The sequence below is a fragment of the Cygnus atratus genome, chromosome 4, assembly GCF_013377495.2.
Source record: "Cygnus atratus isolate AKBS03 ecotype Queensland, Australia chromosome 4, CAtr_DNAZoo_HiC_assembly, whole genome shotgun sequence".
NCBI classification, from domain to species: Eukaryota; Metazoa; Chordata; class Aves; order Anseriformes; family Anatidae; genus Cygnus; species Cygnus atratus.
In genome coordinates, this window is record NC_066365.1 from 67,836,796 (window position 1) to 67,861,001 (window position 24,206).

Below are 24,206 nucleotides of genomic sequence, written 5' to 3' on the forward strand. Positions count from 1 at the left end.
CAGACAAGATAGACCACAATGAAAAAAGGATACATTTTTTTCCTTTAAAACACCTGAGAAACAAGTAACAACAGATCCTACCTGCATTCCCTAAGCACGCCAGAAGCTCCTTCCATATACTCTGTTCCCTAAAAATCCAGTGCACCGAGCTCTCCCCTCCTTTAGTTCAGAGTTAGTGAAATGCCTTTCTTCCTACATCTTGCCACAACAGGAAATTCAGAATGTCTTTCTTTCCTCCTCCCGTCTCAAACACTTTTTATACACCTCCTTCCCATTTAGAGGAATCAGTGTGCCACTTTCCCTCCCATGCCAAAGAACAGTGTAATATGTATTACATGGCTCCTGTGCCAAGAGCTCTGCACATAGTTTTGTTTCTGCCCAACCACAAACCTTCTTCCAGAGAAGCATGATAAAGGGGTAAGGGAAAAATCTCTCCATTTGCCTTCACATCACTATGGGTCAGGTTTTCAGGAGGAAACACACTAGAAGAGAAGATATAATGAAGCCATATTCCTTCATCTTGAGAGAGGCTCTCAGCAGAGCAGGAGGAACAGATTTTCAAATTCAGGTGACTTTTCATTCTCTATTTCCACCACAATTACTAAGCTTTGGCCACTGAGGCCCAGACATCAGCTGACGTTATACCAGATGTGAAATAGTTTTATTACATTACATTCAGAAAACCCCAAAATCACCATACCAATCACCAGCACCACGTTGATTAGGCATTTTCTTTTCCAACTGCTGGCAAATAAGGAGGAAAAACTTATTTAATCTGTTTAAACAGGATTTTTTTCCATACTTGGAAAACTAAATTCCTCAGGGAACTATGTAAAGAGCTTGGTCTTCATATTCAACACCGGCAACATGTGTAACCCCCCAAAACTTTCTCAATGCAAAGAATATCAGATGAATTAATAAAAGAATATGACAAACATTAGTTGTTTTTTTCCTCGTTAGTCAGGATAACTAATTCAAACTACTGTTTTGCTCTATATGACCAGCTGTGATGGGTAAAATAAAGTCAGAATTCCCCAAAAAAGAATGGCCACTGCTAGCACCAATGTAAACTATTAAAGAAACACTGAGAAAGTCAGGTGATACCTGAAATCTCTATTTCCCTCAAAGAAATGTCATATTATGATTAGTAAATCTATTACACTACAGGGATTACTTACTCTCCTTCATTTATCACCACCATTAACTACTATATATTCTTCACCTGGACTCATTTCTAAGTTTTAAGTGAAAGTTAATTACCTCAAGGTCATCCAGTGAACGAGTGATACTAAATCTCTTAGATCTTCCAAATGATCTTCGAGCAGAAGAACGCTGGGGAGGAGCCTGATTTAATCCCACCAGATGTCCAAATTTTGAACCCTAAACAAGACAGAAAATATATATGATTATTTTACTTCTTTAATTTTAGTACATTACTGATCATAGTGACGGCATCTGAATTTTAAACAACTCTACTTTTGTCCAGCTTGACTGCATTGATAGGGACAGAATACCAAGGAGAATGATTTGCAAATCTCTGACAGGACGCCAGGTTCAACACAAGCTCATCACTTACCCTGTAAAGTCATGTATTAAAATCATTACAGGTACACAAGTACTTCTCCAGACTCAAGTCAAATATAATTATTTAGCATTAAGTTACTTTATCAACACAAGTCAACAGCTAGGTTGCTAAAGTGCACACATGCTACATGTAAGTATTAGAAGATAGAGTTTAATTAAAAGCCTAGCTCCTAGCTCTAGTCTTAACTAGCATATCCTTAAAATGAGAAAATATTTGTCCTTTCTATTGGAAATTACCATCCTAGAAGTCATCTCACAGAGCTTCTGTTGGAATCTTCCTCCACTTTTAAAAATCTTGTTTTCACTATGCATTTTTTTCTGAAGTTTTGCTACTGTAACATCCAACTTTTTAAATCATACAGAACAAAATGCAAGAACAAAATGCATTATTCTTTTATTCTGAAGAAAGAAACTACCTCACTCTGATATTTCATGACTAGAATTGGTACTGCAATGGTTTTCTGTTTTCCCCATAATCATACTCTTTCTCCTTAAAAAATAACCAAAGGTTGGTTAAGCTATAACAACTCAGCATGTATATATCTAGTTTATGCCAAATGGAAAATTTAAGCTTAAACCTAACAGTAGGCACAGTCAGTGACTGGTGCTAAGCAGATGTACATAAACTCACTACATTATGAAAACTTGTGATTATATGCCTGAAATTTTGGATTCCTTTCGCTGTAACATTTAGTGCGGGGAAAATTCCTTCCTGTCTTCTGATGTTCTCTTTCACTTGAGAAAATAATGGAGTTTAATTCAGGGTAAAATTTCTTCTAGTTCATTTCAGCATCTTTCTTCATCACAGTAAGCTTCAATAATATTTATTAGTACTTTTATAGTTGCTCATTGGCAGCTTTGTAATATTTACTAAAATGTATTTTTCTATCTGTTTCTTCCTTCAGGCTACTTTCTGTGCTCTCAGTTCTGACGCATGTGGGTATCCCTTCAATCCTTTGTTTGAATATCTCTGTATGTCACATCAATGGAAAGAACAATCATAAATTTCACACTTATAACTTCACACTAACAAGCACTCCCATGAAGCAGAGAGCATCAAGGACATTTTACCACCGCCTTGCTGCAATAAGAGATGAACCATCCAACAGAAGATGTCTGCCTGTTTATTTGTTCCTGCAGAGTCATTACTATTCTTTAGCAACAGAGCTCTGACAGCCACCACTATTCACAATAGACTGTTTAAAAGTCCCTGGAAATGTCAAGACATAACACAGGATACAGGAATCTGGATCCAAAGTATGTTGCAAGGTTCATCACTGCAACAAGGTGAGACTTCAGCTTCTTCATTCGATATTAGAAGTGATCCATTTTTATAGGAAATCTCTTTCCCTCCCATCTTTCGATTTAGTCAGATTTTTATATTTTTTTAATTGGGTGAGAAAAAATGGTGCAGCTTCTGCCAAGGAAAACTGGAAATCTGGCAACTGGAGATTAGCTTCTGAGGTTTTTACGAGAACATTTAGAATTGCAGTATGAAAAAGCTAAGATGGCTTTTGCTAACACAGTCAACTAAATGTGAAGACAAGAAAGTTGCTATCTGTAAATTGTCACAGATAGCACCCACTGGAACGAGTACAGTTCCTAACTTTCTGAGCAGCTTTTAAAATCATCTGTTCCTCCAGGCAGGTATCGCTGAAGCGGTTCGCACTTGGCTCACGTCAGTCGTGGTCCTTCCTGTCCAAAATAAAAGTCTGCACCTAATGCAGTAATCAGTGTCAAACAGCAAGTTCCACATCAGCCCCTGAATAAATTCAGCAGTATCCATTACTATTACTGCCCAGCATGTCAGAGCACTAACAAGGCTGCTCCTATATCAGTATGTTTCTGTTAAAGCAGCACAAACACAGCGTTCATTTACCAGGCTTCATCACTAGTCATGTATGACCAGACCTGTTTTAAAATTCTTTACTTTTTAATCTGTAAATTAGTGATAAAAGTTTGGTGACTACGAACAGCTCAGCAAATTCTAAGGCTAGTGAAATTAATGCCATCATTAATGGGAATACAACTGGTGTTTTGAAACTAATCAAACAGCTACCCGTGGATTCTGCTTAACTGTCTCTCAAGTCTTTCCCAAAACAAGATGCAGCACCCAGAGGACTTCATCTTTCATTAAAAAAAAATGGTGAAAGGAAACAAAGAAAAAAAAAAACATCAATAGTAGTCATATCTATTTTGAGTAATGAATGCATTTCACTTTCCTTTCTAACTCAGCCCAAAAAGTACATTAACTATCCAGTATATCTTTAAACAGCAGAGATTGCCATGTACAATTCTGGGACTGTCAACTAGCAAACACAAAGAAAAAAATTTAGAAGCAGTGACATTACAAATTGGAGGAAGAGGAACAAACTGCCTGAAGACAAAGCTAATTATATTCCACTGAGAAGCAGATTCTAGATAACATTAATTCTCACCAGATGCCCCATTTTAGAAGGAAATGCAGCTTACCTAGTTGTGGTCAAAAAAAATAACAAAGAAAAGGAGGGAGAGTGGATAAAAACATTTGAAAACTGTGTAGTAGTAGAAGAGAGAACAGGAAATTAATACCCAATCAAACATTTTCTTTATGTTTTTTGATGTTGTTTTGACGTTGTTATACAAAACTCGCTACTGAGCACTGGATGGAATGGTAAAGATAAGAGCAGGAAAAAAAGACCCTGATAACAACACAGGGTATAAGAAATAATTATGACATATAAAAATTCACTAAGCTAACAATTTCCTCAATCCATTTGGATAACAACTACAATTAGAAAAATGTTTTCAGCTGACAAAAATCTCTTTCTTGCAAAAGTTCAAATTAGTAATCCTGGAAATTAAGAAAAACATTGCTAAAAAAAAAAGACTAAAATTCACAAAGTATTTAATTTCCTGGCAATGGTGCTCAGAAGTCTTCCTTTTCACCCTTTCTGGACTCCTTTCCAGATATTCAGACTATAAAGGTATATGTCCTTCTTCAGATCAATTCAATTCAATATTTTAAAATTGCCTTGTGTATACACATACAACCAAAACACTGTAACTTAAGCAGACAGCAGCAACATTTTAGCAAGTGTGTCTCATGGGACTCTGAAGAGCTGGAAATAGAAACATCCATGACTTGAAAAGGGAACACAGACATTGCAACTAGATTGTATTAACCATCATGGCTAAAGAAATCCACAGCTTTTAATCAAATACAGATTGCTGGTGCAATGACTGATATTAATGTAAATTTTGCAGTCTATTAGCTATAAAGAAATTATCATAGTTCTAAAAATCTTACACTATTAAATATTAAAAAAAAATACTAAATGGACCTTAAAACACTCAAAACAGTATATTATATGACCAACGAAATACTGTCTCGTTCACCACTAGCTGCCCAACTAAAACACTGAAATTTGCTACATGAACAGTGGCTTTGGGTTGTTTTGTTGTTTTTTTTTTTTAAATATAGATTGCCCACCTGCCCTAGAACTATTTCCTATACCTTAAAGATCCTCTTCCTGAAACATTGCTGCTAAATCTATAAAACAGAGCTCTCAAAATATCTAGATATTCAAGTCAATCTAAACAAACCCTATTACAGAACAATATCAGAAACTCTAGTCCATCTGATGATTTACCAGTTGGTTTCATTTTAGGAGTCCAGAAAAAAACAGAAAAGCACAGAAATTTGTGAAAACCAGTTGATTAGTGGAAATCACGTGCTACAGAAATACATCCTCTGCATTTCGCAATACAGATATTTACATGCCTGCTGCTACTCTCTATCATGGTCAAAGTACAAAAGAACATATCTCCACAAGCCTTCACCCTATTACGATTCCGCAGACGAAGAGGAAAAACAACAACGTATTAAAGGAATTGACACAGTGATACTCTAAAAAAATCCATTCCTTTTCCTATTCTTGTAACAAAATACAAATTACAATCTAACACGGACAGAAATACAAGTCAAATGCATAATCAGAAGAGAAAAAACAAACAGGACAACGAATAGGTTTGCATAATCTTTTTTTAATATATAACTAGATCTCCGTTTTTTCCTTAGGCTAACAGGAATCAGTAAGTGCAAATATATTCACGAGGTAACTATCCATCTGACCAAACTGTAGACTTTCTTTCCCTCCAAATACATTTTATATATATACACATTATTATTATTATTTTAACATGTCTACTTGGCCTTGGGGGTGAGTTATGTCCTATCTACTTTACAAACAAGGTATTAAAAACAAAATTCACCAGCAGAGAATTAATACAGCAGCAGTCTGTGAATGTGCCCAAGGTGAGAACAATTTCTCTAATAACAAAAAATGTGTACAAGAGAAGGACAAATATGAGAGTAGAAAACGTTGTACTTGATGCATGAACAAAAGAGAGGGAGTCAAGAAGCACAGGAGCCACGCCAGACCGCAAATGGAGGGCCAGGAAGAGCAAGAATGATCCAATACAAGGTGACTTGCAAAAATCTAGCTCTTTAAAGATTAAGAAAGAAAATGGATATGCTCTTAGAAGGAATTTTAACATAAACAAGTTAGGCACTAGTTCCATACAACATTTTTTTTTTTTTTTTGGCAGCTGTGCTGTTTTAAGGACTCTGACCACTCCTGCCAGCTCCCAGGCTGCAACAGGCTGCCCCCTCATCTCCACTAACAAAAAACTGGAAGCTTAAAGCTATCCTGTATGTAACTCAGATCGATCTACAGCCATGTCAACACAACTGACGATGGATACTGCCACTGCTGGATTGAGAATAACAGGACCTTTTTAAATTGGTAGCACCAACTAAATGCAACATGAAACTGCGGTCCTCAATGTGATACTCTAGCCTGGAGCAGGAAGGCACAGTAGCAAGTTGATGAAACCTTATCAATTATTCAGAACCCAAAGAAACCAAAGACCTTTAAGAAACGAAACCATCTTCAATTAACTTAAAGAAATTCCTGGCTCTAGAATGAGCCGTACCACACCCTTTCATATTCTAGCAAATATTACAACTTTTTAACAAACTGTCACACAGAACAACTTGAAATTTCCCTTTTGTACTACATGGTCATTGCGTCTCTCTACAGTTAAACATATCCTGCCCTCTCATCCAGTACCTCGATATAAATAAAAAACAATGAGAATTTTCTCCTCTGATACCCGTTTAAAAGCTAGGAGGAGCAGAAAGGAGGTGGCAAGGAGAGGACATCGGCAGCTCTTGGAGTACAAGTGGGAGAGTTTTGCTGGGTATTCAAGGCTCCTAGGCAACAACACAGGGAGCCAGGAGCAGGAATCCAGAAAGGGAAGAAAGGAGAAAGAAAAACTGTAAAGGCTAATGCCAGCTTCACAAGATCTTGCTAATTTAATCATTTAAAGGACAACACATTACAGTTTGTGATCTCGAGGGGAAACTAAATGGGATGAATCTCATCGGCCAGAGAGTTTGGATGCTGTGTGGAAGAGCAGGAAGAGAGGGAGAGGTAAGCTGTAAAAAGGGGAGCTGACCTAAAATGTTAAAAATCTGCTACTCTACCAAGCCTGATCATCTACATTTAGAGAAGGATGTTTTCAAACACTTTCAAAACTGTTCCACAATGAAAGATAATTTCACAAGGCGACGCGCAAGCACAAAAGTGAAATCATATTTTTAAAATGTTTGAGGAAAAAAAAAAGGTACTTGCAAGTCATGAACAAAGTATTAAGAACTCTAAAATAAAAAACAACAAACGAACAAAAAAGAGTCACTGATATGTAATTACTTTGATACAAATTGTTTTCTCCTTCTGACTGGATGGCAACTGGCCACCCTGCTCAAGAGTCAATTCCCCATATAAGCCTTTTTGTCTCCACAAAAGTCCAATCAATTAGGTTCTTTTAACAAAACTCTATCTGTGAGTGCCTGTACAAGTGTCAATTGGAGTATTTATTTCTGATTAAACACCTCTGAAAAGTACATAACAAAAGAAGGATGCTGATATTCACAGAATTTGAAAGAAAAAGGAACACCACCTCAGTTAGGCCTCAGAAAGGCCTCAGTTTAGGGAGTTCAATTAATACAGAATTTACTACATTCTGTGTGTAACAAACCTTAATTATTGCCACTATAAAATCATCTAATTTGAATTTGTCCAGCTCCTATTTCCAGCTATTGAAGCTTTTAAAAACTCTCTCTGCTTTTAGATTTGACTCTTCGACATTGTATGGTGAAGTGCATAATAAGCATTTTAGTGCAGAACCCACATGCACAGAGTTCATAAAATTTGAAACTTCTGTGGATATTCAAAACACACCAAATTTACTCTCGGGTATTAAACAACAGAAGGGTCAGGCCGAAGCAGGAGTTCATCTTTACAAAACCATGCAGTTTTAAGATTTCAGGAGAAGAAAAGTTATGGGAAACACAGATGCCACAGTAATCCCTTGTAGATACAAATCTACCTTGTAGATACAAAATCCCAAGTAGATACAAATATTATTCTGCTATCAATATTAATCTCAAACCCTGCTCTGCAGCAACTGTGTACTGTGTACAGTTTTGGGTGTCACAGTGTAAGCAGGACATAAAACTATTAAAGAGTGTTCAAAGGAGGGCTACAAAGATGGTGAAGGGTCTGAAGGGGAGGATGTATGAGGAGCAGCTGAGGTCCCTTGGTTTGTTCAGCCCAGAGCAGAGCAGGCCGAGGGGAGGCCTCATGGCAGCCTGCAGCTCTCTCACGAGGGGAGTGGAGGGGCAGGCGCTGAGCTCTGCTCTCTGGGGACAGCGACAGGACCCGAGGGCACGGCATGGAGCTGGGACAGGGGAGGGTCAGGCTGGGTGTTAGGGAAAGGTTCTGCACCCAGAGGTGTTCGGGCACTGGGACAGGCTCCCCAGGGCAGTGGTCACAGCACTGAGCTGCTGGAGTTCAAGAAGCATTTGGACAACGCTCTCAGACATGTGGTTGAATTTTTGGGTGGTCCTTTGGGGACCCAGGAGTTGGACTTGACGATCCTTGTGGGTCCCTTCCAACTTGGGATATTCAGTGATTCTTAATCTTCCTCTGATGTTCCCTATCATCCATAACCTCCCATTCTCCTGATTATGTGTCCTGGTAGTTGGGTGCCCCCGCACTACAATGAGGCAAAGCAGGCAAGACTGTAGGCCATGACCTTCCTTCATCCCTCCTTCTATCAGCCAGCATCAAATGTTCCTCTGCCTAAAAGCTGACGGTGCTGAGTTGCAGGACGTATAAAGAGAGGGTCTATGGGTCCTGAGAACAGGATGCATTGAAAAATGAAGTATGTTGGGTTTGGATCTCTCATACCCTCAAAGGTAGAAAAGAATCTGTGAGGGAAATAAGAAGACAGCTTGATGTGGTCCAGTCCCCTGGACCATAACAGATACAGACACAGTAAGCCCCGGGGTATAGGTAGGCATGCTGAGAGAAAAGGCTCCGTATGATATGGGGGGGGGGGGAGAATGAATTAACACCCTTCAGGGTGCACTGCTGCCACCATTATGGATTGACATCACCTCATAAAATCAAATTAGATGGTGATAGGCTAATTAAAAGAGGCCTAGCATCATTCAGACATTACAGACAGCTTTCTGACAAGCTTTAATGACGCTACAATTCTGGCTTTGGGGTTGGTTTTTTTCTTTGGGTGGTGTGGGGAGAAGGGGCAACAGTGTGACAAAAGATTAAAACAGTATTAATCACCATTACTGGTCCACGGATTTGATCACGTTTAATCTTAACTCTTTAATAATGACACATTTCACAACCTTCTAACCATTACAGCAGCATTTTTAACTGCAGTTAGGCCCATACTATAACCAACAACCAGGTAAAATCTCATACAAGAATTCTACGTGCTTTGGGAAGACACCGAAGAGGCCGTCCTGTCACACCACTGCGCCAAGTAAATAAAATCTGTTGCTCGTCTCATTACTAAGGGTACTAGGCACAGAACACTGACCATCCAAATTGCAGTGCTATCCCTAATCTCTGTTCAAAAAACACATATTGATGATACTAAAGCAGATGGAAAAGTAAGATCATTTTTTCAGTATAACCAGATAATAGTTTATTGTATGAGCTAGAAGCCTATCAGTTGGAAACTGAAAAGGAGCAGAAAGACCTGAGGATATCAAGGGAAAACACAAAGAAAATTTCAAGTAGATACAGAATAACTGGTTCCAAATTATCATAAACATTAGCTAGGAACATTAAGGAACTATGGCCCAATGCTCAGTAACAACCAAAAAGGCAAATAAGGGATCATCAGAAAAAGAAAGGAAAACAATAAATCAGCTTTATATTCATAAATACCTACCAACACATTTTCAAAATTGCTTATAGTTCCGGTTAACTGATCTCAAAAACAATACTGTAGAAATAAGGGTTGAAGATTACAATTCTGTAAAAACTTTTGTATGGGAAGAGACAAAGCTAACTTCCACCTCGAAAATTCGTGATTGGTGAGTGAGATTTAAAAGAAAATTAAATGACTAGGGATAAATAAATAAATAGGGAATTAGATTGTTCAGTATTTCTCATGACAAATATTAGCAGGTATGAAATGAAATCATACAGGAAAATACAACTGCCTCCTTTCCATTCTATTAAACTGTGAACTATGTCAGGTGAAATATATCAGGAACGCCAAAGGTACACTTGAGTTTAAGAAACAACAAATTCAAGAAAATAGGCTTACAAAGGTTATTAAACACAATGATGTGGATTCGGTCTCCACCTGAGGAAAGCCTGTAAATCACATGTTGCTGAAAATTAGGATACATTTTCCGTGTTTTTCTAAGCAGCTGCTCCTGGCTAGCGTCCAAAATAGGATATTGACCTCAGTATTGGGTATCTCATCTGATAGATACGGATGTTCTTACTGATTTGTTCTTACAAAATAAATATTAACCACCAGTGCCATATGGCTATCAAAAAAGTAAATAATATGAAGAGGTATTATATGAGGTATTTACAATAGAGATTGGAAAATGTACACTACAATTACACGAAACCACTATCAGGAAATTGGTGTGAAATTTTGGTCACTCATCACCCAGAATGAATTTAAACTAGAATAGTTTCTGAAAAGGCCTACTGAAATTATGAAGAGAATGAAACTTTACTTCCCAGAACCGAGAGATTTAGCAATCCCCATCAAACAAAATGAAAGCTCGAAGAGAATATACCTTCTATGCAAGACTTCGGACTGGAAGATAAACCAAAGTTTCTAACATCATAATAGTGATGTCCTGGAATAATTTTCCTGCAGAAGTCAGGGAGCAAACACAAATTTTTCAAAGGTACATCTGCTAAGTGTATGGGAGGAATGACAACACAACTACCTTAAAGAGACAGAATTTGGTCTGATGATGCAAAATATCCTTCTCTGATACTCTCTTTGCAAATTTATTGTCTTAATGGTCATTTTAATGATGGAATGAATTTTCAAGCCTTTCTCTTTAAGCTTCATTTCTTCATGTTTTTACTTAAACACTTCATGCGGGTTTTAAAGATTCCATATTTATTTCTGTTAATTAAAGACCTTCATTCTACATAATAAAGACAACGGGTTTGGGTTTCTGTTTTTTTGAAGGTAACAGCACTTAGCCTACAGAGTAATTTTATAATTCTATATTAAAGCTTCTATGCTAAAAAATTAAAATAAAGCCATTTTTAAATAGTCTTCAATTCATTCTGTGTTAATTATTTTCCTCCACACTATTCTCATATTTCTCTTTGTTTCTTAAGATGCTGTCTTCCCTTGTGGCTTCAGAACTCAAATTCAGAAATCCTTAAATACCTTCTCCCCTTAATTTGAAATGAGATTTCAACAAAGTCAACATTGCTCTGAAGACACTTATTCTCCAGATTTTGATTTTCTTTTCAGAGAAAAGCACCTAGCGTTACTTTAGATTTTTATACATTTTAAATATCCTAGAGTTGTCCATTTTTAAAAATCATTATTTTAGAAGATTACAATACAAATGCAAAGCTGCAAGAAATTTCTAAATATTCAATTGTTTTTCATTTTTAAACAGCGAAAGCTATCAGAGGTCTTATTGCACATGAATACCACTGAGCAGATGAATTCACATCACCACATTCTCAGATCTAGCTTGGTATTTGGGATTTCAGTTGTGTTGTCTTTAAGGTATATAACGTATATCTCAAACCAGATCAAATTCCAAAGGTTTACGTTAAAGTGTACTTCATAAGAATAGCAAGCCATCTGCCATTAATTCTGCTTTATAAACAGCTGGGGTGGAGCAATTTAAGTGAGAGAGCAAACAGAACTGTAGAGGAAAGGGAAAAAAACCACACGTAATTATACAACAAAAAAACAAATATGGGAACCACATAGCTTTGCCAACATTGTCTTTGCCTCTCAAATATCTGCCTCTCAGTTAGTGCACCACCCAGTTACCAACATTAAAAACTGCAGTTCTTGGATTTGAAGCAAATTTTTTAAAAAATCATTCAAAAATAAAAACATTCTACTCTTAACTTGAACAGAGTATCTTTTTAAGTTTTACTCGCTTTGAAGTCAAAGACCAGTTCTAAAGTACGGATAAATTTCGGATCAAAACAGAGTAACAGTAAAAGCTAACCCAGAAAATATATTACCAAGCAAAGATATATTAGTGAACTCCAGGACAGGTCTTGCTACCTGTCTTCTAAGTTCTTACAATATTCTCAGTAACTTAAGTCACGAAGGTTACAAAGCAGTTGATACATTTTTGGAGTTAAAAAAAAAAAAATAGTAGTACTATTGTTCAGTGAGTCTCAGACAATGAATTTATCTATCTTTCCTTCCTCTAAGATCCACAAATACTATTAATTCATAAATTCATACTCCTCACAAGCACGAACTGTAGCATCCTCAAGGTAGAAGTCTTACAACAAATGTAAAGCAGAAAAGGGTTTCTAAAAAGCAATACTCAAAATTTTAAAAGCCTTTTTAATAGATCTGTCATACTCACTCGGAATAGACCTGGTTATTAAGTTATTAAGCTCTGGTTGCAAAACCACTTGTGCTCTCAAATGTTATGTTTGCCTCCACAATATTAAAACAAACCTGTGAGAGGTCACTGCCTAGGTCTCTGTCCTCACAGAGAAAACTCAAAGTCTAAACTGACTGTTATGAGGCTTTCCACTGAAGAAAAAAAAAAAAATATTTTCCCAGTAAAATTTAATTTAAAACAGTAATGGTTAGACATACTTTTGGCCAGGCCCTAGCCTGAAATCAGAGAGTGAGAGTTGAACAAAATCAAACGCATTAGATTAATTTAGTCTAGAGGGGACAGCATGTTTCCCTGTTCAGCAATTCCTTAAGTCCCTTGCCAATCCTAACATCCCCTGATGTTTTCATACTTCTTATGGCACTTTTCTTTTGTGTAACCCAAAACTGTGCAAAAGGATCAGTAGGTGGAATGCTGGAGGTGGAAACAACAAGGCAATAGCAACAGAAGCAGCACACTGCAAAAGGAGTAAGAAACAAGAAAGCAGGAATTATTCCATTCCCACTGAAACCATAATGAGACTCTTCATCTGCTACTCTTGGAGACCTCATTAAACCACACGCCCCTACCCAGTATCAGCCTTACAGTAATTCAGGCACTTCTCCCTACCAGAAATCTTCCTCAGTCATGCTGAGATTCAAAGCCTCCCACTACTTGTTTTAGATTAAGAGGCTTCTAAAAGCCTACAGGAGTCAATTAGTCCCCAAAAGTCTCACAGGATGCTTCAGTAGAAATCTGCTCATGTGAAACTTTTAAGGAACACGGGAAACATGAAGTTCAGTGCAGGAAACGATTGTGGAGGTGCATGGGAGCTAAGATACCAAAGAAAATATAAATCAGAAGATGTGGAATAGAACTGAGATTTCCCGGATGAATTCACAATTCTCCTCCTCCGTGTGTAACAACCATTTTAAAAAACAGGGATCGGAAAAAAAATAAATAAATACAGCCATTATGAGAGCATATATGTTCAATAATTTAAGGATAAAATCCTTACAATAACATAATAAAGCAAAAGAAAAAACAAGAACAACAAAAGCCAGGCTATCTAGTGATATTTAATCAAATTAGGCAAATTTATTTTTTTCTACTATTTATACTTATATTGAACTTTAAAATGCTTTGTAGCCATATAATGATTATTAACATTAAAAAAACTTGTGTTTTTGCAAATTATCACAAAATTAACTTTAATTCTAATTCACTAGCTGAAAAAAAAAAAATCATCATTAAGGGACTGCAACACCAAAGGGAAAATAAAGCTGAGAAAACTCATTTATGCCCTTGCAACCCAAAGTCAGAAACATCATATACATTACTACCCATAAGATAAACTTCCCACATCCAGTTCTGCAAGTGTAACCTCAAGTAGCTATACAGAGCTTTTTAACATCTATGCTTGTGCTTTATACTATTCACAGATATTTTATAGGTGCAGCTATAAAAGAGTTTATGCCCTTCTTTTTCCCGACTAGCACTGTACAGGACAGAGTATTTTGCTGTACGGCATGCTCTGATCATCACTGTTTAGCTGCACAGCAGTTCTGCTGGATCCAAATTGCACCCAGGGACTTGTGTCCTTTCCCCAGAGTGTAACAAGAGCGTGCAATGAAAGCTCCAAGGAAGACAGCGTGCAATATGGATGTGCAGAGTCCAGCTCAAAAAACTCTAGCCTTGGTTGCCTTTTCTCCTTCTGGTGGTTTCTGCACATTCCTACTTGTAGGATATATTATCCTTCAATACTAAGGTAAAGACAAAAAAAAAAAAAACAAACACCCAATTAAAAAGCAATTTAAAGGCTGCTGTGACGAATTAAACATTAGATTCAGATTAGATTCAGCCACTAGGTTATAAAAATATGAACAGAATCCCAAGTGGCCACTTTATACACTTCATTCTAGTGCGCTGCATCCCTGCCCATGGCAGGGGGGCGGAACTAGATGGTCTCTAAGGTCCCTTCCAACCCCAGCCATTCTATGTTTCTATATTCCATGACTGGAATGTGTCTGAGCAGGCTATGTAAAATTAGTCCTTATCCCTTAAAAAGGTCACAGGGAGCTGAGGATGTAGAGTTTTCTAGAATACAGCATCTAATCCATTTAAAAAATGTTTTGAAATAGACAGTCATACCCCTTCTTTCCACACAAAGCCAAAAGAAAAGTCTGAATTTCTGGATATCATTATATTATGAAAGCAAATTTGTGCTCTAGTATACAAAACCGAGACTTTCCCTACTTCTGCAGTAGCTACCAAAGCACAGAGGTATGGCGATCAGTAACATGGCGTTCCCTGACTATTTTCATTAAGGTGAGAACATAGTGCTACTCCATCTCTACGAATTTTTCTGAATAACACTAAGTGCTTGCAACTCATGCTCACAAATGATTTCAAGACTTTCATGAGTATTCCTCATCTGTTTCAATAGCCTTCAATAACACCCAATGAAAAATTAAAATGCAAAAGAGGTTCTGTTGCCTCAATGCGGAGACTAAAGGCTAAAGCCACGTAGGAACATTTTAAACGTCTCTTTTGCAAACAAATTTATTGTTAATCAAAGAATAGAATACTTATTTTACTAGAAAATGCATTTAAAAGGGAAGAGTAATCGAAATATTTTATGTTGGAACATATATTCTGGTATATGCTGGTCCGAGTGATACAGTAGGTGATTTATTATTTCTGCTCACCCACATATAGAACGTCTTTCCTTTTAAAGTGTAAAATTTTCAACGTGATTCTCATTAGTATATTCGTGACTTCCAGGAAATAAGTTTCAAGAGTTTTAAAAATAATTTTTTGAGTTTTAATTCTAAAAAAATAAAAAATAAAAAATCACATCCGTATTACAATCACGGACAACGTGGCAGACGCAGAGCTGTTGCAGAGACCCTTGAAGATTTTCTCCAGCAGCCCGTGGCAGCTGATGCAGTACCTGCAGCTGAAGGTCCCCAGTTCCCGAAGAGCATTTGGGACCAGCATCCACAACGCACCCGGAGCTGCAACTACGTTTAGAGAGGCCTTTTCCTTGGCCCATCAGCAAACCTCTTGGCAAGAAGACTGTATAGTACATGGTCTACAGGGTAGCAAACACAATTCAATGCTAGGTGGTTTTGGTGGGTGCTGCTTACAGATGAAGCGTTTCTGTTTGGATAATTTCTATTTGTTTGGGGTTTTTTTTTGAAAAGCATGAAACACCTTGTGTTTAAGATCATTTGAAATTCAATTTGTTACTGCAGGTCTGGAAAACACTGGGTTGCAGTCAGTTTATCTTAAAAATACTTAAGTACATAAGTTTTCTTATCATTTCTTATCATTTTCAGGATGTTTGTGAAAGTTACTGGCTTCGCCATGAAAGAAAAGCAATAAAACGAATCTCTTCGACACCAAAACCAAAATGTTCTAAAGTTCTGCGTTCTGGCCCAAAAAAAAAATCTATGCCTAAGTGTCACAACAATGCAAAGATTATGTCTCTAGCAGTTTGAAACAATCAACGAATCCCTACTGTTACTCACTTTACATAGAGAGCAACAGTTGGATATTTTTAAGCAGGTGAAAATTTTCCTTTTTTCCATAAATAGATTAGGGTAACATGATGGAGACTTATAAGCTGATGAAAGAACAATAATTCTTCAAGACTAATTTGGAGCATGAGGTTCTGTCTTTCCCTGGAGTCAGCAAATGTTTCAAACACATCTCTTTGCCATTAATTCTTTCAATGTAGCACTGATGACCTCTACTTTACTAGAATCCCAGTTATCAACAGCAGACTCCCATGAGATTAGTTCCCTCAACAGAAAAACGTGTATGTGGCAAAGGGAACAGTATGTAATTATACTGGATATCCCTTCCACACAGTTTTATTACTATTATTATTATTTTAAGTCTTCTTGCTTTGCTTTACAGAAGCCCAATCGTAGTCAAAACAAGTAGATAGAGCAGTAAGCTGGAATAAAATTTGAACTACAGCTTACTGGCAGTGTGTTAGATTTGTGACCTAATAATGGACACTAAAATCATCATTAATGACTACCCTTTGATGTAGGTTTAACACTGCAGAGGTGTGCTGGAGTGAATTTTCATGATCTTAAAATTACTTTCTTTTGTTAAAAGTTTATAGCAAGTCTGTGACTAATGATTAGACCACATATCTATAAAAATAGATATCACTAAAATAATGACAGTGGCAAGCCAACCTTCTAAAAAAAAAAAAAAAAAGAAATCAGACTGAAGATCCAGACTGTTTCCATTCTTTTGCTGCTGGAGGTCAGAAGGAACTGCAGTTGCTAGAATGTCATGTCTCCTTTTATTGCAATGCCACGACAACATTTGGAAACAATGAAAAGACAAGAAATGTGAGAAAGCTCTAATAGACAACACTTCCAGCAGAAGTACAATTCCAGAGCTGCACTCAATTAAACAGGAATATACAAAGCCTCTAAAAAGGAGAGGGAGCCATATTATTTTCTTCATCTGAAATGCTGTAAAGGATAACAATATAAATTTAAGTTTCAGTACAGAGATATCATGAAGTTAAAATACCACAGGGTTGGAGTGGTTTTTTGGTTTTTAAGAACCAGTATCAACATTTTCTTACCTTTTTATCTTCTTTAGACTTCCTAATACTGTGTGGAGGGCCAAATTTGTTTTGCATGCAAAACATCTTCTTGGACCACTCATTTTTATGAGATTTTAACTGCGGCTGACCAAAGCTGCCATCGACTCTGTATCTGTCAGCTGGAATCTTACTCATTGGAGGGGGGAGAGTCCCGCAGTTAACACTTGACCAGCCGTCTGTAGAATCAGTGTAAGACTCCTGGTCACTAGCATTTCCGTGCTGCCACTCTTGTAAGACATGCACGGGCAACCATCTTTGATTGCCCACGCCTGCAGCACTTTTCTTTGATGGGGGTACTGAATTTCGGGAGGAAACCAGTGGAACTTCGATACGAGCAGAAGGACATAAGTGCTTGTTTAAATTTTGGGACTTATCATTCTGAATTACCTCTAAAGGAATATTTCCTTCTTGTTCGTGACAGAAGCCATTCCAATGGGAAGCAGACTGATTTTGTCCCCTTCCTACTGGATTTTCCCATATACTGTTAGGAATATGTTTACTTGGATTGCTCCCCAAATCAACCACCAGAACTCTGTTATTCTTTTCTTCTTGATTAAAATTCCCAATTCCACTATCACTGTTACTGCTTGTGCTGTTATTCTGATGAGCATCTGCATCACCATCAAGAAAAGCCCTTGCACGCATTCCCTCAATCAATTCCCCCATATCCCGATACAGGACAGAAATAAACTGAAGAACAGGTAGAGATGATGTTGGAAACTCCAGACAGCCATTTGTGTCCGGATCTGCTGTACATTCCAGTCCAAAACGTCTTGCTATGCCCTGATGAATTTTATGATGAAATAAGTCCGGATCCACCATAAACACATGGCAAGATGTCCTCAGAACCCCTTCATCTTCCTGAGCCAAGCTCGCATCATCATTTGTCTGCATTGTAACTAATCCAAAGAATCTTCTATCGTCTGGGCAAACAGCGCTGAATGCCAGTTTCTCTGCAGGGTATTCTGCCACCACACCTGATTTGTCACTGCAGAGCTGAATACAATCGTGCATTATCTTCATCATCACTAACGAATGGATTTTTTGTTCCGCCCGTAGACGTCTCATGCACCCACGAATAGCCTGCAAACTCTCATTTTCCAAATTTGAGGTTGTTGAAGGAAGTTCGATTGAGCCTAGGTAGCCTACAATCATGGCAACATTTAAAATGCTTGCATCTAGTCCAAAGTCTTCTGCACTTTCCAGTCCAATTCTAAAAACTGAATCATCGTTCGGGACCTTGGACATTTCTTCCTTTGACAGTACATTTGGATTGCTTACACTTTCATTTCCAGTTTCGTATTTAATAGCAGCAGAATCTGAAAACGATCTTTGTTTTGGTGTGGAATTATCTGAGTTACCAGCACAAAGACTAGGATTCTCAAAGATCATGTTGAAAATGCCACCAGACTGCATTTCTTCAACAACTTTCTCTGCTCTGTTTATGCCTAGAGCTTTAGAGTCAGGTTTAGGCTTCAGCCACCCCTTTCCATCATAAAAGCCAACTTCTTCATCGCTTGAACATGAATCTATATGACTAATCCCTTCAGCAATGACCATGTGGAGGACTCCAGAACATTTTCCAATAAGTTTCACTACATCTTCATGAGAGGCCTTTTTCACATTAATTTCATTAACTGCAAATATTTGATCTCCTGCTTTAAGTCCAACATAATCGGCAGGGCTTCCTTTCATAACACAACTAAGAACACATGGAGCTTGTCCAGAAAGGGTAAACCCATAGCCTGCTCTTCCTCTAGCAACTTCCACACTCCTTATTCGAGGAGGTGCATGCATATTGAGTCGACGTTTGACTGTCTCCCCTGGTCTATACATGTTGGGTTTTTTTCCTGAGACAGGAAAACTTTTAAATAGTCCGGGATTTTGTCATGTTTCACAGTATCACTCCATCTGATGAAGCTCTAAAGAAAGAAAGAAAAAGAAGTTTTAATTCTCAACCATATTTCAGTTTTTTTAGCACCCAGCTTTCCCTTTACTATTCAGAAACGCCGCTAGTGAATTCTACCAAAAACTATTGCAAGAGGATTAACACAGCACTCAAAACAGTTTGAAAGAACAGTCATCATTTTGTTAATGACAAAGTCGTAGCAAATGCAAATAAAGTGGTTGTCCAAAATGACAAAGTAATTTAATGGCAAAACTAAGAACAGGATCTAAGTCTTCGGACATACAGCCCAGCGTTCTTATACTGTGTCATGTTATGTCTTCCCCAAGGCTCCACCATTTTACCTACTATTCAGTTAACTTCTGGCTCACTGCACCACTGGGACACCACCACATTGCAGCACGTTGAAAATCCTGGATGAAGCTCATCTGCCCTTTCCCAGGTATCTTAAAATTAGGCAATATCTACTGAGCTACAGCTCACCCCTCCTATATATTCAAGGTACAGAAACGAGTACCTAATGCATCCATCTAAAAAAGGTTAGATAAATTACCCCTAGAGCTGTCTGGCTGATTGTAAAGGTAACTTAAAGCATCTCAGGCTTCACTGTTTGCACATGTATTTCATTTGCATATATAACAATAAATGGGCATTCAATCATGTAGAGACCAAAGGGAACTGAAATCAGATTTACCATCATACCAATCAATAAATTTACTCAAAAATAACTTCTCAGAAAGCAAATACTATAAAAATTGCATTTCAGTCATTCCAACATCCATGTGTTTTAGTTTAGATAAAAAAAACTTCCAAAAAAAGAAGAAAAAAGAAGGAACTCCAAATGCTGCCAGTATTAATCTAGTCAGCAGCAGATTCATGACTTTATAATTAAGATAAAGCAGCTTTATAGGAACAGCAAGAAAAAGTAGATTTCATTACATTTTGGTGTTGACACTGAAGTTTGGATGTCTCGTCCAAATTATACTCAGGTAAGTTCCACTGTTTTAGAAAGGCTTCCCTAAGAAGGTTTGACTTTACTTTGGGGGTTTAGTCTGTATTTTTTTGAACAAAGGGACATCAGATTTTATAGTCTCCATGGAGCAGCTGCTATTGGTAACGTAGTATGGTTTCTGCAAATTGTTTTAATATAGCAATTATCTAGTTTCAATAACTAGAGTTCCTCCGTAATTTGAGAAAATAACTTAGCTTTACAAAGTAATGAAACTTCACACTTAACCTTTAGATGGAAATCATAACACAAGAAATGCTTTGGAAACATTTAACCAGGCTCACACATTGCTGTAAAAGACCCCTGTCAACTTGTATCCAGTCTTGTGTCTCAAAAAAAAGTCTGCCTTTTCCTGTTGAGGCTAAACTTAGGACCTCGGAGACCGCTGTGCCTTCAGCTCTCTACAAATAGGTCTGGCACTTTCTGAGGGTACTCAAACATCAGTGAACCTGTTCAAGATATACTTCTTCAACAACAACAAAAGCAACCGACTGTAACAACAAATGCCCAACAATAAATAAATATCTGCTACCTAGGAGTATGGACATATACACGTTTTAATTCATCTCTGAAAGAAAATTTCTGTTCTCCATTGTCTGGAAAATACCCTGATGTGTCCCTTGGGTGCCCCCCAACACTGTGCTGCTAAACTGGTTAACAAAAAGCACCATGATTTCTGGCACTAAAAAGCGTGGTACTAGTGCAAAAGGAAAGGAAACAATTAGAAGAGCATTAGATTACAAATAATCTGATGAAAAATATATTAAAAGCAGGAGTCGCTAAAAAAAAGATTCAGTACCGTAATACTGTAGCAGCTGATAGGAAAAAAAGAGTCTTCCAACTATCTTTCTAATCAATAAAAAAGAATCCTAAATATGACTTAAAAAAGTAAAACATGATGAAAACATAGTTAGGCTGCTCTTGGGAGGAAGCAAACTGTCCTACCTCACCATTCTGCACTTGCTGTGAGGACTCCATCTAACTCTATTCCGGAGTCGATTTATCTATTTGCCTTCCTAACCTCTGCCCCTTACACATCAAGCATTTATTGCAGGGGATAACGGCTGATAAGGGAATGTCATTCCAAAACCTACGATGACCATAAAAACAAAACAGCAGGCTGCGTATACCACGTTACTAGTCTCTAATGACGAGGTCCCAGAGCTGTGAAGACTTATAGCTATAATTTATTTGCGTAATTTCATGTGTGTAAAGTTAAGAGTGAAAAGTCCTTTAACGTCAAATCAGTTCTTAATACAGATATAATATATATATAAACACACATACAAACCATTAAAAGAAAAGAAAAAAATGTTTACATCACTGGAAAAGCTATCACTTCTTCACCTCAGTAGCTGAATATTATTGTGCATTATTTGTGGCTACTACAGCCATGACAAATAACAGCTCGCAGAATTTATCTAAGAAACTTGAGGACAAAGGACCAATGTGGCTCTTCTGCAAGAACCCTCAGCATTGAAATATGCTTTACTACAACAATGGTATGACAGGCAAATGGAAAAATTTCAAAAATAATGTTTTTCATAACTAGAGAGATGCCAAGAGAAAATGGTTGTGTTACAAACTGTTAACAAACGAGTTATAAAAATACATGCATCTTACAGCCTGATTTCAAAACTAAATTCTCTAATTGCCTAAGTTCTCTTTTTATTTCTTTGCAGACTTGAAACCTGGAGCTAGAGAGATATGGCACAAAATTGGCACAAACTTCCACGGTTTCAAAGCAACCGCACCTGAATATTCGTTTACTGTAATAGATTACAAAATGTATAATGCACTCAAAGCACTGATAGAAAGCTTTGTATGTCTGCATGTTTGCTAAAACGTGAAATTGTTAGGGAACAATATAACCTGCGTAACTTGTCACGTGTGACCAAAGATAAAATTGGGCTGTTGATTTTCAGAACGATACTGAATCTTACCAAGAATATCACTAATATGCTGCTGTAATTCTAGTAGTTATGGCACTGAATTTTATTACTTTGATAGCATAACCATGTTACATGATTCAATCATATACAGTAGGTCAGAAAAATGCTTACACCATGATAAAACACGTGGCCAAGCTTCCTTTGACTTTCTGCTACCGCTAAGTACGACAAAGTAAGCCTTAAAGAAAAAGAAAGTCTGTACAGTAACAAAACACATTAATGAGTATCAGTCAGGAGGATATATGCATTTTAAATGAGAAAACAGGACTCAACAAAAGAAAAGCTGAATAATTTGTAACACAGAGTAACTAAAACTTATGCAAATAACATAGCTTAGTAAGTGCACTGAAATGTCACAAAGACACTGAAAATATAGAATTACTGCTATCATTTGAAAAACACTGAAAACAAAATTACTACTATGATTTCAGAAAGTTTAGCAAAATTTGTACCAACACAGCTTAGTAACAGGACACAGAACAAATAGAGCTTAATAACTAAAAATTATTTCAAAGGACATTTCAGACAGAAACACTAACCCATACAAATTAAGAGTTGTTCAAGCCTGTGTAATGACATAATTTGCCCATATACATCAGCTTTGTCACAAAGGTGTCAAACAAAACCAGCATACAATCTGGTCTACCATTGCAACCAATTATTTTTGAGGTAGAAAACACCAAAAATACCAGTTACTGTTGAGCTGTACTTTATCCCCCAGACACTGAATTTCTTTATGTAATGTTTTTATATATCCATGCTAGCTTTTCATGACATTTCTTGAGCTCTCTACTACAGAGGAAATACTAATTTGCTTATTTTTCAAGGGAGAGAGGTGATTTGCTTCCTGCTCCTGCTCACTCATAGCAACAAAAGAGCAAACAGAAACAGGAGATATACTCCTAACTTAGCCTGCAACCTTAGCGGTTACAGAGGGCACGTGAAAGCAGTTGCGTGAAGAAGAACATGGAAATTAAGACAACATTGCTGACCACCAGCTCATCTTGAGAAGCCTTTGGAAATGAGCTGATACTCAGCGCTGCCGTACCTACGTTAATGTGCTTTTTTGGGGGCGGTGGTAGGTTTTTTGGAGAAGCAGAGAACTAGTTGGCTTCATTTTGTTTCTCAATAGCGAGACTGTAAGATGACAAACTGTGCAAAGTAGAAACACAGAGGAGAAAGACTGTTCCCTCACCCTTCACATGAATTTTGAAGTACTGCAACAGACACTTCAGCATCTTACTCTACTCATTAACGCAAAACCGACTTTCACAAACGATGCTACTACAAAGACCAAACGAAGCTGTAAAATTTGAATTCCACTCACTATTAAAATGCAGCATGTGTTTATAGACAAGTTACACAAGAAATATAACAGGACAAACTGTTGAAGACAGCTACCAGTTGTTCGGGAGCTTGGGTGGGACGGTGTTTTAATCACATATCAGCATTCCCCAATTGGCAAAACATACCATTATGGTTCCTGTGCGACCGCTCTGCCAGAAAGTGATTAAGCACACATAGCGTGATCATTCAAGAAATATCGACTTTAATTAGCAACAGCAGACTGAAAAACATTTGTTAACAAAAACTCCTCTCACGGCGAAGCCAAGGTGCGGAGCGTCAGGAACACGACGGAGCGTTTGCTGGGCTGCGTGACAACCGAGGGCAAAGTTTTCTAAAGCTGCTGTATAAACAGACGCGCACTTAAAATTCCGGATTAGTTTATTTGTTGTACTTAAGAAAGCGAAAAGATGTTGGTGGTGGCTGGGCTCCTTTTTTTTTGTTTCCTTTTTGTGTCGTCCCCCCCTCCTCTTTCTTCTTCTCCTCCTCTTTCTTCTTCTCCTCCTCTTTCTTCTTCTCCTCCTCCTCCTCCCGCCCCAGCCCGGTCCCAAAGAGCCGGGAAGCAGAGCTGGGGGCTACCCCGCCCGACCCCCCTCACTCACCTCGGTCCCCTCAGGACTCCGACCGCTCCGGGAGGCGCCACCTTCCCCCCGGTCACCGAGGAGACCGGCGCCGGGCTCCACCGCCCCGCGCCGCGGCCACTGGCTGCGAGGAGCCGTCAGTCAGCGCGCTCACCCGGCACGGCCGGCGGGCGGCTTCCCGGACAGAGAACCGGGAGAGAC

At 37.9% G+C, this 24,206-nt stretch overlaps 1 protein-coding gene across 1 annotated transcript in view; it reads right to left on the bottom strand.

The window, feature by feature from the left end:
* The window catches only part of RGS12 (regulator of G protein signaling 12), a 74,957-nt gene extending 50,751 nt beyond the window's left edge, over positions 1–24,206 (bottom strand). The window contains exons 1-3 of the mRNA XM_035547465.2: positions 24,027–24,206; positions 17,193–19,135; positions 1,261–1,380 (exon numbers count right to left, since the gene is read on the bottom strand). Of these exons, the coding sequence (XP_035403358.1) occupies positions 1,261–1,380; positions 17,193–19,049 (1,977 nt within the window). The 5' untranslated portion in view covers positions 19,050–19,135; positions 24,027–24,206. The remainder of the gene's footprint in view (positions 1–1,260; positions 1,381–17,192; positions 19,136–24,026) is intronic.